At 33.2% G+C, this 15,656-nt stretch overlaps 2 protein-coding genes across 2 annotated transcripts; both read left to right on the forward strand.

Annotated features, from left to right (window-relative positions):
• Nucleotides 1-1,016: 1,016 nt before the first annotated feature.
• On the forward strand, nucleotides 1,017-8,694 carry LOC100806125 (COP1-interacting protein 7). The gene is made up of 10 exons (XM_041007256.1): nucleotides 1,017-1,544; nucleotides 1,645-1,821; nucleotides 2,036-2,160; nucleotides 2,843-2,895; nucleotides 2,976-3,028; nucleotides 3,140-3,292; nucleotides 4,100-4,329; nucleotides 4,826-6,276; nucleotides 6,378-6,548; nucleotides 7,236-8,694. The coding sequence occupies exons 1-10, from the start codon at nucleotides 1,486-1,488 to the stop codon at nucleotides 8,223-8,225; spliced, it is 3,462 nt and encodes a 1,153-aa protein (XP_040863190.1). The 5' UTR covers nucleotides 1,017-1,485; the 3' UTR covers nucleotides 8,226-8,694.
• A 3,407-nt stretch (nucleotides 8,695-12,101) lies between these two features.
• Nucleotides 12,102-14,344, forward strand: LOC100499677 (uncharacterized). Its single transcript, NM_001251276.2, is given in 3 exon segments — nucleotides 12,102-12,265; nucleotides 13,484-13,689; nucleotides 13,893-14,344. Coding segments are annotated over 3 exon segments (558 nt in total). The 5' UTR covers nucleotides 12,102-12,175; the 3' UTR covers nucleotides 14,155-14,344.
• Nucleotides 14,345-15,656: the final 1,312 nt, after the last annotated feature.

Consider the following 15,656-nt stretch of genomic DNA (forward strand, 5'->3'; position numbering starts at 1 on the left):
TTTTGAATTCAATATGAACCAAACAAAAGAGCAATTAATTCAGTTACTACATTCCAAACTATAATAGCTCTAAATAGGATAAGACTGCCTTAAAAAAATACAGAAATTTTTGTTTAATTACACACAATATTTGTAAATAATAACGAATTAAAAACTGAAAATAATTTTTAAATTATTTTATTACAAATTTTATTAATATTTTAGACATCTCAAAATTGTAATTGATTAAAGTTCAGTTTGAATTAATTTTAAGCATACGAGAGAGTTTTTTAATCATAAAATTGTACTGTTAAGATTATAAACAAGAATATTGATATATTAAGTTTAGAGTTTAAATCTCATGTTGTCAAAATAAAAAAATTTACAAAACCAATCACAAATAATTATTGATGAAACTTTGAACATAGTTCTTAAACAATCACTTTAATTAATTACGAACACCTCTCACTTACCTTAATTTGTGCTGCGTATACATGCACCGTAATGGCTATATGAAAAGTTTGATTTAGTTTATATGAAAATTGTGATTTAATTTCGTTTATTTTTTTATTTACCAATTTATCCAAGCTAATACTGACATTATATAATGGCTATACTCATTAAAAAACTCCTTGATAGATGATACACAACACAGATGGGTAATGGATTCGTGAAGATACTTCAAGAAAAGGTAAGGGTTCGTCCACAGAAGAAGAAGCTGAATTATTACTGTTTGTTGGAAGCATGGGATGTAGACAGATGGGCTTCATGCGATTCTCATGCCAACGAGAATATACTTTTTTTATTATTTATGTAAGAAAAGGGATCAGGAGTAACTTTAAAGAAATTATTTTTTGTTTTAATTATTAATTTTTTTGAATATAATAATTAAAATTAACTATTTATTATAATTATTAAATTTTAAAAAAATAAATAGTAAATATTTATGTAATAAATATTTTTGTGGTTGGCACTTGGCATTGACAAGGATGAAGTGATTACAACAACTGTAATTATTCTTTGCTGCTCACTCACTCACTCTTCCTGTGAACGACACCGACAACATGTTAAAGCAAGACAATGCCACACACAATTTCTCTCTCTCTCTGCTCTCTTGGATGACAAGTTAACACAGAAAAGAAAATGGACCTCTTAACCACTCTCAAATCTATCTTCTGCTACTTTCATCATCCTCATTGCACTTGAAAGTTCTACGAGTTGAAGCATTCTTTTACATAATTCTCTTTCTGAACAAAAAAAAAAAACAACAACGTGCGAGTGTGGGTGTACACGACAGCATAAGCATGTTCTGTCGGTCCCTCGTTCCAAACTCAACAAAACCGAGCCTATTGCATTCCCACATTCTTCTCCCTCACCCCATGTGCCACTGCTAGCATTCCCTCTTCTGCATTTCCATGTAAGAGGAGGGACTTAATAAGGTTAAGGATCCAAAGCTTTCAACTTTGAACTTTGAAGTTTGAATCTCACTCTCTTTTTGGCTCATCTATGGACCCAAACACTCGTCTTGATCATGCCCTCTTTCAGCTCACTCCAACCAGAACCAGGTTCTAACGATGATTCACAATTCACACACATGAAAATTGTGGCACCAAATGGTTTGTTTTGACTTTGTGTGTGTTCCTTTTCTTGTTTTGCATGTTGAAGGTGTGACCTTGTTGTTGTTGGTGGAGGTGTGAGTGAAAGGCTTGCTTCTGGGCTGTTAGAACCGTTTCTTTCTCACCTCAAGAGTGCCAAGGATCAGATTTCCAAAGGTGGCTATTCCATCACTCTGCGTCCACCTGGTGGACATCCTCACTGGTTCACCAAAGCCACCCTCCAAAGGTTCTTTTCTTTTGATTTTGTGTTTTGGTTTGCAAAAATTTTGGGGTTTTGATAAATTGGATTAGAATGTTCTGAAAGCAGAAGAAATGTGAATTTTGGATCAGACTAAGGAATAAGGATTTGGCTCCTTTAATTACTTGTGTGTAGGTTATCATGATGTAGAATGATTTTGTAAGACCAGCGTTGTTTGTCTGTTTTTGGTTATTTTCTATAGGTTTGTTAGATTTATAAGCACCCCAGAAGTTCTAGAGAGGTTTGTGACAATAGAAAAGGAGATTGTGCAGATTGAAGGGTCGATTCAGTCAAGTGAGAGGAGCAATTTGGTGGCAGAAGCAGAAGGTATGGATGGGAAATCTTAATCACGCTATTGACTTATCGTTCTATTGATTGGAATTGGATATCCCAAAATATATACCTCCTTCACAACTATTTTCCCCTATTATTAATCTTAATTAAACTCTCCTGGGGTAAATTCTTATTTTTCTTTTTGTTCTTCGATCAATCATAGCGGTCAATACTTTGTCTTTTGAGAGTTGTGAATCGTGAGAGATACCAAACTGATATGTATATATGCCCTTATCTATGGCTAATTTGATTGCACTTGCAAGGGTACCAAATTACTTGGATGTTTGGTATGATTTTTCAATAATTTGATGGTCCCATTAGCTACCCATGTCAGCACAGCATGTTAACTGTGCAAAAGATATCATTAAATGTTCCATTTGAAGGTAAAATTAGCAAATAGCGTTTGCACAGGTTACAATCATCTATAAGAAAGACTAACTTATGAACCTATTGACATTATCATTAGCAACTTTTCTGAAGCCAACAACTACTTGTCTTATATCCTCCCTTTTCTACTAGTTTATCTTCCATCATCATTTTAAAAAGGATATAGGAAACGAGAGGTGAAAAGCAGGTTATGTTGGGTAATTTGCACTTTTTCTAGTATTGTAATATTGAAAGTAAATAGAAAAAAGACTTGTAGCTTCAACTTCATATTTTGACCTGGGATTAACAGGAAGCATTTCATCTGCTGATGGGCGTGTCAAAAGGTCAACAACTTCCTCTAAGGTATGTAAATATGACGCATGCTAATGTTGCCTTGGTTTTGTTAAGATATTGAAACTCTTATCACCTTTGGTGTCTTTTAGATGAAAGATGAATCATCTGGAACTAATGAAGATGGACATGAAGAAAACTCCAGGTATTGAATTTTTGGTGTTTTCCTTATTTGTCTTGTATGACATCTTTTTGTTCTTCAGGATGTGTCCATATATACCTTACAATAAATTTTTCATCAATTTTCAATGAACAGGGTTCGCCTTCAACGTGTTCTAGATAATCGTAAAGCTATGCTTTGCAAAGAACAAGCAATGGCCTATGCCCGTGCTTTAGTTGCAGGATATTACCCAGAATCTGTGGATGATCTAATATGTTTTGCTGATGCATTTGGAGCTTCACGTTTAAGGTCAGCAAGCGTACCACAAAATGTTCAATGCCACAAAATGACATTCATCAATTGAAACAGTTCCCCTTGAATGGAAAAAAATAATAATGATAAATAAAACCTTTAGCTCGCTTGAATGGAAGTTCATTTATACTTACATTTATGTTTGGACATAGTGGTTTGCCCCTTATTAACTCTTCACTGCTTGTTTTTCATTTTACTCTTGTTTTGTCACTGCATTATTTAGACAGTGTTCCTTTTGAGATATGACATGAATGGCACCTACCTCAAGCAATTGCATATACATATTGCCTCCTTCCTATTTGGCTGAAAATCCTTTTCAAATGATTAATGGATTTTTTAAAAATAAATCCATAATAACTTGCTTGTCTATTACATCAAAAGTTATGAGAAACATATGTTAAATAATTTGCAGGTGTGTGTTTCTTGTTATGAAACTTGTTAGGCAGGAAGAAAGAGTGGTAAAAACAAGGAAAAAGGAAACAAAATTTAATATTCCCAAAAGGGGAATCCTCTCAGTTTCCATTTACTGTTTAGACTACAGAAGTAATGAGAACTAGTTAAACTATAGATGCACCATCAGCAGAACAAACAGTATTCTGTTGATATTTGAATTTGTCTCAACACCTCTCGCTCTCTCTCTCAACTTTATTTGATTTATGTTATAAATCTTTCTATCCTTCGACATAGTAGACTCATTGAATACAATATATTCACACGATTCCTTGATATAGGATTATCGTATGAATGATTAGCCCCAGAAAACTTTCTCTGTTTTGCTATTTAATATTATTTCAATTCATGTAGGGAAGCATGCATTAATTTCTTAGAGCTGTGCAAACAAAAGAATGAAGACAAGCTCTGGATAGATGAGATAGCAGCCATGCAGGCAGCCGCTCAGCCTGAATTGCCATACTTGAGGACATCTGGAATCATACTTGCTGGTGAAGATGATACAAGCAGTAAACTAAATGGCATAGTTGATGCCTCAATTTCTGAGTCAACGCCAAGTCATGCAAGTTTGGACATAGGCCAAGGTATCCTCCTTTACTGCTAAGTTGATTCATTATCTCAGTCTTTGCCCCGTCCTGAGTACAAGGTTTCCAAAAACTGAGCAGAACAAATGTGTTTTTATTTTAAACAATTTGCCTTTAGCCATAGTCATCTTTAATAAATAATATATATATATATATATATATATATATATATATATATATATATATATATATATATATATATATATATATATATTATTATGGTATTCTCACCACTGTTAGTCTATTTTCTTCATTGTTAAACAAAAAGAATACATAGTTCTTTCTTTTGAGAAAATTTAGAATTAATACATGAATTCCCTGTCAGTTGGGGGATTGTGCTTGCCTCATGCTTGACTAGACTTATACAAATCACTACTTGGAATTTCCAGCAAAATGTATGTGGGACTAATTTTTTGAAACAAAGTCTATCTAGCAACTTAAATCTTGTACAGGTAGATCCAAAAGTTTTTTAGTTGTTGATTTTGAAAACTTCCAGATTATAGCTTGCCGGCATCAGGTCAAACACCATCAACAGATGGAAGAGCTCAAATATCAATGTCCTGGCCAAACCATCTACCACAGTACATGCACAACTTTCAGGGTCATCCATTTCAACAAATGCCCCCATACCAAGGGTACCTCTATCCTGGTATGCAGGTTCCTTCTTCATACCATCCAGGGAATATGCAATGGCCTCCAAATGTGGAAGACTCTAATATTGTTCATCACCGAGACAAGGATTATCATAAATCATCATATAAGAAGAAGAAGAAGAAACATTTTCAAGCACGGGAGCAGTCTGAAGAAGATAGCTCAACAGCATCCTCTGACTCTAGTTATGAGAGTGATTCAGATGACCATTCAAGGCAAGGTAGAAAGCACTCTTCAACAGAACATCAGCACAAAAAGAAGCATGGAAAGAAGTCCTCGAGGAAAGTGGTTATACGCAATATAAACTATATAACCTCTAATGGAGATGGTGAAAAAGGTAGTGCCACAGAGGGGAGTTTGTCCAATGAGGAAGAATATATCAATGTAGATTCCCTGAAACAACAGCTAGAGGAACCTGTAGGATCATTCGAGAGAAGAAACAAGTCAAGCTCCCGTCACCATAAGAAACAGCATAGTGCAAAGCACTCTGGCAAGCTAAATGGTTCAACTAATGCTGATTCCAATGGCATGAAAGGCAATAACAACTGGGATGCTTTCCAGAATCTTCTTTTGAGAGATGATGATTCTACTCCTGATGCCGGAGAAAAGCCTATGAAGTTCCAGGAGGAATATATTGGCAGTCAGAATTTTGAGAATGGAAGATCAAATGAATTTAACCACGAACCAGACTTTAGTAAAACTCAAGCAGTTTCAAATGATTCCTTTGTTGTGACAGAGAGGGGATTCAAGGGTGAGGGTCAAAACCGTGTTGATAACTTTAAGGAAGGAAAGGATGCTCCTTCATTAATGAGGAAAAGCATAAACTCAGGTGAGGCGATGTTGTTTTCTCAGAGAATTGGCGAATCAGGTAGCTATTCTATGTCAAATCTGTCGGGCAATGGCCTAGAATCTTCCCTCACTAAATGCCAGAAAGAAGAGGATTGGTTCATTATCAATCAGTCTGGTAAACCAGGAAATGAGAATCAAAACCGAGATTTCAGCATGTTTAATGGCATTTCCAATTCATCGGCAGCTACTGATTCTTTTCATGTAGAGAAGAACAAGAAAGACATTATGACTGATGACTCTTTCATGATTCAAGCTCGATCATCAGAAGATCAATTCAATTCTCAGTCAGCAGCTGATCTAAGTTTGGTTTCAGACATTGTTGGGGCTACTGAATTCATGAACAGCACACAAGAAGGTTCACACAATAAGACTGAAACCTTAAATTCCCATGAGCCTGATGATCTCTTCATGGTTCTTGACCGTGATTCTGCTTTAGAGCAAAGTCCGGTACCCTGGAGCATGGAAATGGATTATGATAACATTTCTTCAAATGAAGCTAATAGAAAGCTTTTTGAAGTTGAAACTGATAAAAATCACCCATCTAATCTCGAGGTACTGATACAAAAACTCCTGGAGTGAAAAATGGGAAAGTTTCAAGTAAAGAGGCAAAGTCTAAGGCTCTAAATGCATCTCTTGGGAAAAGCAAATCTGATATGACGTCAAGAAGCAAAGCATCCCCTGGAAGCAAAACTAGAGTTACAAAGAGCAAATCTGAGAAGGTAAACTAACAACTGTCTTTGCTCTAGCAATTTCCTTGAAATGTTAAGTGAAAGAAAGAGGAATATATTAAACATTGCTTCTTTTTTAGGATGCATAATTGCTTTTGTTAGATCTAGAACAAGACATATATGATAGGATTCTTTTTTGAGATACATAAATCAAACTGCAAGTGAATTTAATAATTGTAGATGTTTCATTTTGAATCAAACTGTAAGTTTTCAATCATTTTGAAGTTTAATTTGGATTGGAATTTGAGCCCCCACTTATTAGATGCCCCATCAGTTGATAAGTCCAACTGCAAGTGATTTAAATAATTCAAACTGTGTGGTGAGTTTTCAATTGTTTTGAAATTTCATTGAATTGAACAGCTGCTTGCTTATTTTCAAAAAGTAGAAATTTCTTTTTCAATTCTTTGATTATATCATTATATGGCTCAGAAAAGAACACTTTACGTTGCGCCAGATCCACATGGATAGTTCTTTGATTATATGGCTTAGAAAAAAAGTAACAATTTCTTTTATTAATACATGGATCGGATGTCCCCCAAAAAAATACATGTGGGATGGGGTTTTTACTTCTCTTAATATTTTCTATAGATCTTAGTTGTAACATCATGAGTTATTGGAGTAGCTCATTCTTTTACTTAATCTTTTATTTGTTCACTTTTATTTCCCTCTTATTTATAGGAAGAGGAAAATAGAAAGAAAAAGGAGGAACTGATGATTCAGCGGCAGAAAAGAATTGCTGAAAGAAGTGCCTCTAAGAAGACTGGAACTAAGACTTCCTTGACTTCTGCAAAGAAAGAGAATCCTAAGATACATCCATCCAATGAGGAGACCAAGAAATTGCAAAAACCAGTCATCAGGAATTCCACCATTGAACGCCTTGCAACTGCCCGAGTAAGTCAGCCGAAGGTTTCACCAAGTCCAGCAAAATCAGGTCCAACCAAGAAACCATCCTTGAAGGCAAATGGTGTACCTTTGCAGAAGACTACTGGCACAGAAAAGAAGAAGCAGGCCCCAAAAGAAGTCAAATCTTCAAGTCATAAAGAAAACGAAAAGAAAACAAATGGGGAGGTTCTAGTAGGTGCCACTAATGGCCAGGATAAGAATGAAAAAGAAGTCTCAGTAGCATTGCCAATGAAGTCTGTCCCTGCACAATCTGTCGAACCGAACAACAGTAATCTTGGTTCGAAAGACAATGGAGAGCTATCCAAGACATCATTAGAGAAACACACAACATATTGGATTTCAGAAAGAGAGCACGTGCACGCAAATGTTGGCCAGCTTCACGCCGATCCATCTTTGCCAAATCATGATTGTGCGTTGGGAGGAAATCAGTCAAGAGGTGAAGAAGTGTCAAACAAGTTATCTTTACTTCCTGGTGATAACAAACCTCGACATATTACTGAGGTGATCACAAGTCCTACAGCTGCATTACCCAGCAAACCCCAAACAGTTTCTTCTGTGAACTCAAAGGTTAATCAAGAAATAGATGAAAGTAATACTATCTTGCCTCAAGTCACTGAGAAACAAATTTCTACTACCCCTCCACCTGATAACCAAGTGATGATGCCAGAACCAGTCCACTCCAGGAAGAAATGGAACACTGTTGAGGACAATTCAAAACCAGCAAAAGGATTTCGTAAGCTTCTATTCTTTGGAAGAAAGAGCTGAAGCAGAATCACCCTTGTGGATTGATTGGTTTTGTGCAAATTGGTTCATAATAATCTTCAAAAGTGTTCAGATCAGCTATCAGTTCTCTTTTCCATGCTTTTGGTTTTTCAATATTTCAAGAAGAGTTCACTCTTTCCATTCTTTTGCTCAACAGAAAGTGTTTGGCACATTGAATTATATGTTGTTTTGAACACACTTATGGAAGTCATGTGGAAGATTGTAGATAGTTTCCTGCTTGACACACTGAATAACAAGGCAATGAGATTGGAAGTTGCTGTGTTATGTTAGAGATCCATGATGTAAATTATCTGATTATTGTGTTATTAAGGAATGATTTCTTAGGTAATAAATTTTCCATGTTGGAACTCTATACGAGGCTTATCTTGTTTGGTGTCATTTGATGCCAAAAAAACTGTTTCCATGTACTCATGAAAGTTGTAATGTTTGGTTGTGTATGGCTTTCATATTATTTCATGTTTATATTCTTTTGCAAATACTTTTTACACCAATGAGTTATTTTTTGTGTTCATTTTGTTCCTTGGAGGCGTCCAATGAATGTTAAATTGCTTAGTGTTTAGTATAGTTCTGCATTGATGAGAAAGAGAAATGGCATTATGACATGCAAAGGGATAACAGAACCAAAAAAGGAGAAAAATAATCAATGTCCACAATATTACAACGACATAAATAGGGATGGAAGAACCAAAAGGTAAAAAAATGAATGCTCCACCGACATAAATAGCAATAAAAATATGACCATGATGTACATGTAAGTGTAAGACAAGATCACGAAAACGTTAGCTGAAAACCGAACGGTGCATAGCTGTGCCTAGAGTGGGATAATTTTGTCACTATACACGAGCACGTGTATGAATTACATCTACATTAAAGAAATACATATTCTACAATATTATCAACAAAACTTGTTTCAATTGAAAAGAAACAAACTCATATTTTAGAGTTTGATTCTCATTACATGAGGACCTTCTTAGGTAATTTATAAATATTTCTGTTGAGTTTCACAGGCCTAAAGTAATCTTATTTATCTTGAACAACAACACTTCAAAACTTGTTATTAACTATATAAAAAAAAAGTCTTTTGGCTTTATTAATTAAAGGGTATTTTGAGAATAATTTCATTACATAAGACTTTATAAGTTAAAATTTGTTATTTATATTCAAGACAGGAGAGAATAATAAGTAAAACAAGATGATCAAGCATTCGTGCATACTTAGCCATGTGGCTCCCCACATGGTAGCTAACAACCTTTCATGGCAAAAGTGCATGTGTGTGAAGCCTTTCGAGGAACAATAACTCACTCATTTTTTATACTCATATATCTTGACTTGATCGTCATGAGTTTTTATAGGTGGGTGTTTGGAAATCAGTTAGAAACTTCATTTTACGTTTTTCAAAGTATTTTTTCATTTTTTTAGATACAAAACGTTACTGAAAATATTTATTACTTTTCTGTTGTATGGGATGTGACGTTTTCTCAAACATAGCCTTGGTGTCATTATTGAAGTCATCCATTGAGGATCGCCGAAATCCTCCTCCTCGTTACCACTACACAACAGCTTCAAATTGAAGAACAAAAACGATAAGACTTCCTAATTTAGAGGATCTTATTCATACCAATACACATTCATGTTATTTAGGTTGAGTTAATTGATAAAAGGAATCAAAATGAGACTACGCATTTCTCGTGTACAAAGATAATAATTAAAATAAAATTTCCCGAATATACTCGGATAGAGAAAGGAAGTTAAATCTCTACTCTTGATTTCAAAAACCCTATAAAATTAATAAAATATAAGAAGGAAAACCGAAATAAAGAATCCGACCTTTAATTATGAGTGTAGAATCAATATTTTGTAACTTGACTCTGCAAGCAATCATATAAAAGTCTTCATTTTTCAGGAAGGTTGCACTGTTATATACACTTAGTAAACTTAAAAAAAATAACAAATGTTCCTCACAATTCCTAGTCATAGTCATGTGTCTATGCATACTGCTTATTTTTATAATCAATAGAGAAATAGGATAATCATTTTAATTTTTGGTCTAAATCACATATCTTTTCGTAAAATTTTGTTCAAATTAGATAAGATCATTATCAATAACAAAACATTCCTTCTAAATATTTGACACAGATACATACAACTTAAATTTGAAATTTCTAATTAAAATAAAATAATCATGTCATTTAATCCACACATTGCAAGTTTCATTTTAAAATAAGCTGGTTCAATTATCAAGTATAATTAATTAAACATAGCAGCGTTACAATTGCTTATAATTTTATTCTGCTTAAAATATCAAATTATAAGAATTCAAGTATTCAACCCACAACAAAGGAGAAGGCTGAAAATGAAAGCAAGGTTCTGCCATCTAATTCTAAGCTGTGTGGTCTGATAGCATCTATATAGAAATGATTATTTTTTAGAAATAATGACTTTTCAAGAAATTGATAAAAATGAATAATTATTTTCTAAAATAAATTGAAGTAGAGTGGTGATTTCTTTCTTCTTTTCATCGATGGAATACAGACAGATTTTTATATATATATATATAAAAAAAAAAGCTGATTAACTTTGTGTTGTAGAATAGAATCATCTATTTCTGATCAATTGTCCTTTCATTGCTACGTAATTTTTCTTTCGTTTATGCCCTCGCCGACAACAATTCCATCTCCCTCACGTGCCCCCTGAATTACCATACTACCCCTTCTTCAATTCTTCAATTCTTCAATAACCGTCGGTTTCCCACCGACTCTCCCATCAAACTTGATTCAAGGGTACCAACATACAAATAGGCCATTCTAATGTTATTTATTACACTTTAATTATTCAATGACAATTAACAATTATAACAATAACAACTTTGAAATTTATTTTACTTTGGAAACTCATAAATCGAAATTTTATTTGTTCTTGAAATGGGATCATCAATTTATCATCTTCTTAAGATTTTTTTTATATATATAATAAATGAGAATCCAACCTAAATCCTTATATATGTTATAAAAAATCTTCCTCATTAGGCCACCTCCTGAGTTATATGTTTTCAAGATTTACTTTCATATATAAATTAAAACAATGATAATAATAAATTTTTAATAATAATATAATTTTTTTTATACATTATCATATAAGCTTATACTGTCATTTAATTAAGGCATAATTTTTAAATTTTATTATTATAAAAATCAACATACCATCTAATATGTTAGTATGTGAGTGACTGAATAAAAATATATAAAAAATCTTTTAATACATTATAATTAAATTCATATATAAAAATTTTATTTTTCATATACTATCATTCTAAAAAATTATATACATTCAACTAATTAAAAATCACATTAATTATAAAATTTAATATAATTATTATAAAGATCAATAATTATATCTGATCATTTATAATTAGATAATTTTACAAGAAGGGGTGTTTATTTTTTTAATATTTTCTAATTAAATTTGAATTATATACACATCAATCCATTCATTCTCTTTTATCTTTTTTACATATTTACATTTTAATTATGTAACACATTGTGATTATAACTAACACAAACAAATAATTTATGTATCCCCTTACACTATCATTCTAGTTTACTTCCCCTAGCAAAGGAGAATCCTATAGTCTGGTAAGTAATCTTTGTATTAGCAGGTAAAATACCAATTTTCATATATTAGACAACAGATGCCACGTCCTTTTCTTTTTCTCTATTCTATTATTTTCATCACAATTTTTTAATCTTTAAGTATCTTACCCTTTTACATTTTTTTTTGTGTGATTTATTGCTGCTTAACTTCCAAAGTCAGGAATCCAGCTTGCTTTTATAGTTGCAAAGAGCAGTGAAGACACAACACAACACAAACACAGAGAGAGAGAGTGAACAAATCCAGCATTGTTCTTTTCTCTGCAACATTTTCCACTCTCAACCATGGCTTCAAAGCTTTTACTCATCACTGTCTTCGTTTTTGATTTGATTGCTTTTGGACTGGCTGTGGCTGCTGAACAGAGAAGAAGCACTGTGAGTTTTCTCATTTCAATTCACTCTTTTTTCTCTCTGAATCCAAAACAAAAATCTGGGTTTGAGAATAACCATGTGATCAATAAACCATTGCTGGATAAAAGATCATTTCTTTTTTTCTCTATCTTGATTGTTGATGAAATGAGAAAATGTGGGCAAAGCTTGAATCTTTAATCTTTTACATTTCTTTGTATGAGTTAAAGTCTGAAAATTTGATGTTGGGTACCTTTGTTTTTTATTTATTTATTGAGTTCCCAGTTTGTTCTGATGTGGGCATACCCAGATCTGTTTTCTGTTGAAAATGTGCTCTTTCTTTCAAACTCGTTGTGAATGTAATATTGGATAAAGTTTACAAATGAAAATAACTGCCGTCTTTTTGTGTTTCTGTGACTTTTTTCCTTGGTTGTTTGCATTCCAAGACATGCCAGATCTTGAACTTTTTTCTCCCTTGGGTGAAGAAGTTCGGCATCGATGTCATAGGTTTGTGGTCTCTCTGGTTATGTTTGTGAATAGAACTCTAGATCTGTATATACATTTTACTGTCCTTTTTGTATACAAGAAGAAATGTTTTCTGTGACTTGAAGCCTCAGACCTCTCCTTTTTCTCTTTCTTTTTAACCTTATCATGTATCAAACTTAGGCTGATAATTCTTTCATTGAAGCTCAACAATGAAAAATTGTCTATCTGTTTATTATTTTTTTCAAAGGTGTCATATGTGCCACCTTAGCTTCAGATTTTGTACTTGCCGCTCATGAATCTATCACTACTTAGCTAACACAGGTGTTTCCCTAATGCATAGTGGCAACTTATGAATGCTTATAGAACTTAGCAGTCAAGGTTCTTTTTCAATCCTGGTAGATGTAACTTAGGGTTCAAATGATGAATTTTTGGTATATATGAAACAAAAGATTCATCTAGTTTTCCAAAAATTTCGTGAAGTACTTGTGAAAATGTAATGGTAAACCCGTTTTAAGAGTTAGGAGATGCATTATCATAATTCTTCTGGTTGAAGGAATAAAATGTTTTTTTACTCCTTGCTACTTTTTTGGCATTGAGTTTGAACCTATAATCTCTTCTAAATTTTCAAAACCCCTCACCACCAGTTCACTCTTAATGACTTATAAGTGACTATTATATAAATACAATGCAATCAAATTTTGAGGTTTTACCTTTTTACCTCCTCCTTAATAAAAGATGTATCTTTGTTTTCATTGGCAGGCTAGCATTGTGCCGGACAATGAAAAGAATTATAATTACTGTGTCTATAACTCTGATATAGCAACTGGCTATGGTGTTGGAGCATTTTTGTTCCTCTTGGTTAGTCAAGTCCTGATAATGGTGGCAAGTCGATGCTTCTGTTGTGGAAAGCCTCTAAACCCTGGAGGATCAAGGGCCTGTGCAGTTGTCCTTTTCATAATCTGCTGGTATATTATCATTATCATTCTTCAATGAATTACCTATAATGATATCAAGTCTTAACTCTTAACTAAATGTAGAATAGTCAGACATTTTTACATCTTGCAAAGCTGATTAATTTCATTTAATTTCCATACATGATACACCATGACAAACTTTTGGTATTTAACATTTTAACTGATAACATTTGTTTTGCAACTTTCTCCTTCAGGGTGTTTTTCATCATATCTGAGGTGTGCTTGTTGGCTGGATCAGTGGAAAATGCCTATCACACCAAGTACAGGACCATCTTCGGAGAGAATCCTCCGTCTTGCGAAACAGTTAGGAAGGGAGTGTTTGCTGCTGGTGCTGCTTTTATTTTCTTCACTGCCATAGTTTCTGAATTCTACTATATCAACTACTCAAGGGCCAGGGAAAGCTTCCAACCTTATGCTGGTGGCGAGACTGGTGTAGGTATGGGAACCTACAAATGAGCTTGTTAGTTAAGAATTTTACAGCAAACATTTAGGTGTGACTATATCTGGAGTCTGGATTCTGCAGCACATTTGATCTATATTGTCATGTATACATATCAACAAGAGAAATAATTTCTTACATTCTCTGATCACACTTGATCTATAGTGTCTGCATACTTAAATTGTAGTCCTTTCATTGTTGGTAACTTCATTGTAGGGTCAATTTCCTTAATATTTTTGGTACTTTGTGATAGGAGGAATTTCACACATTTGGTGCTTCAAAAGAACCTTGTCCATTTATATTACATAAGGGCATAAGGCAGCTGCAAGTTTTAGTTTATAGCAAGTGCTATAATTGCCCCATATGAAATTGACACATAAAATAGTAGTCCTATTTTTAGAGTAATATAAAAGGTTTTAGCCCCACGTTACTTGGTCTCTATTAAAAATAATGGATTTTACACTTATTAAAAAAATTAGTTAATTTCATTAAATTGTATTAATCTCAAAATAAAAATAAGCCTTTTTTTTAAAACACATTTAATTAAAATTTGATATTAAACATAAAAAAGTCCAAAGAATATTAAATGAAAGATATTTTAAAGATAATTTTATTAAATAAGATAAAATTATTTGAGAAAAAATAAGTGATTTTTGTTGCTTATAACATGACAGAAAGGAGTATATCAATTTCTTTTTTTTAAACTTTCAAATAAGTAAAAGTCATGGGTTCGACTTCAAAGTTCTCAATTGTGATTTCAATAGATAGAATTTTCAAAATAACTTGTCGACAAACAAAATCTTCAATTTAAGTACATAGTTTAAATATAATTTATTTTTCAAAAAAGTTACTAGTATTTAGTTTTTATTTTCAAAGTGTAGTAAAAAAAGTCATAACCACCGCTCAGGTTGACCTAGTGTATATTTAGGTTCTTTCATAGCATTTAGGTTATGATCTCACTAGGATCATTTTACAGCAAAAAATAGCAACTTGCACCAAATTTGGAATTGTCTCCACCTCAATTTGAGGTTAAATAAAGGGCAGAGTATAAAACTTGGTTGGATTAGAAATTCTCCTAGTTGTGGAAATATAGTCCTGGTGGAGCTAGTCACAATATAGTAAACGGGTCTTCAATGGGTCTTCTAGTTGTTGAATGTGGTCCTTGTTCTATACACAACTTTTGATATGGCTGTTAAGTGTTAAGTCGGATCGTCTCAAATGGAGCTTTCGGCCAGGGTTGTCAATTCAAACTAGCCTGGGCCATTTGGGTTGGCTCCATGCCATTTGTTTCCTATACTTCCACTATTGCGTTCCAGAAAATCCATTTTGGAATACAAATTTGTATTTTAGAATGGACTTTTCAAAATGCAATGGAAGGTTCAATGTGGATGAATACATTTTGGACCAGGCTGGGTTAAGTTGATTGATTGGATTAGCCCAATTTTTTTAGGCTATGTATTTACTTATGCAACCTTCTTAATTACCTATATTGGACAAAAAAAATTAATGTAGCAAGGAG

Source organism: Glycine max, chromosome 12 (assembly GCF_000004515.6).
Source record: "Glycine max cultivar Williams 82 chromosome 12, Glycine_max_v4.0, whole genome shotgun sequence".
NCBI lineage: Eukaryota > Viridiplantae > Streptophyta > Magnoliopsida > Fabales > Fabaceae > Glycine > Glycine max.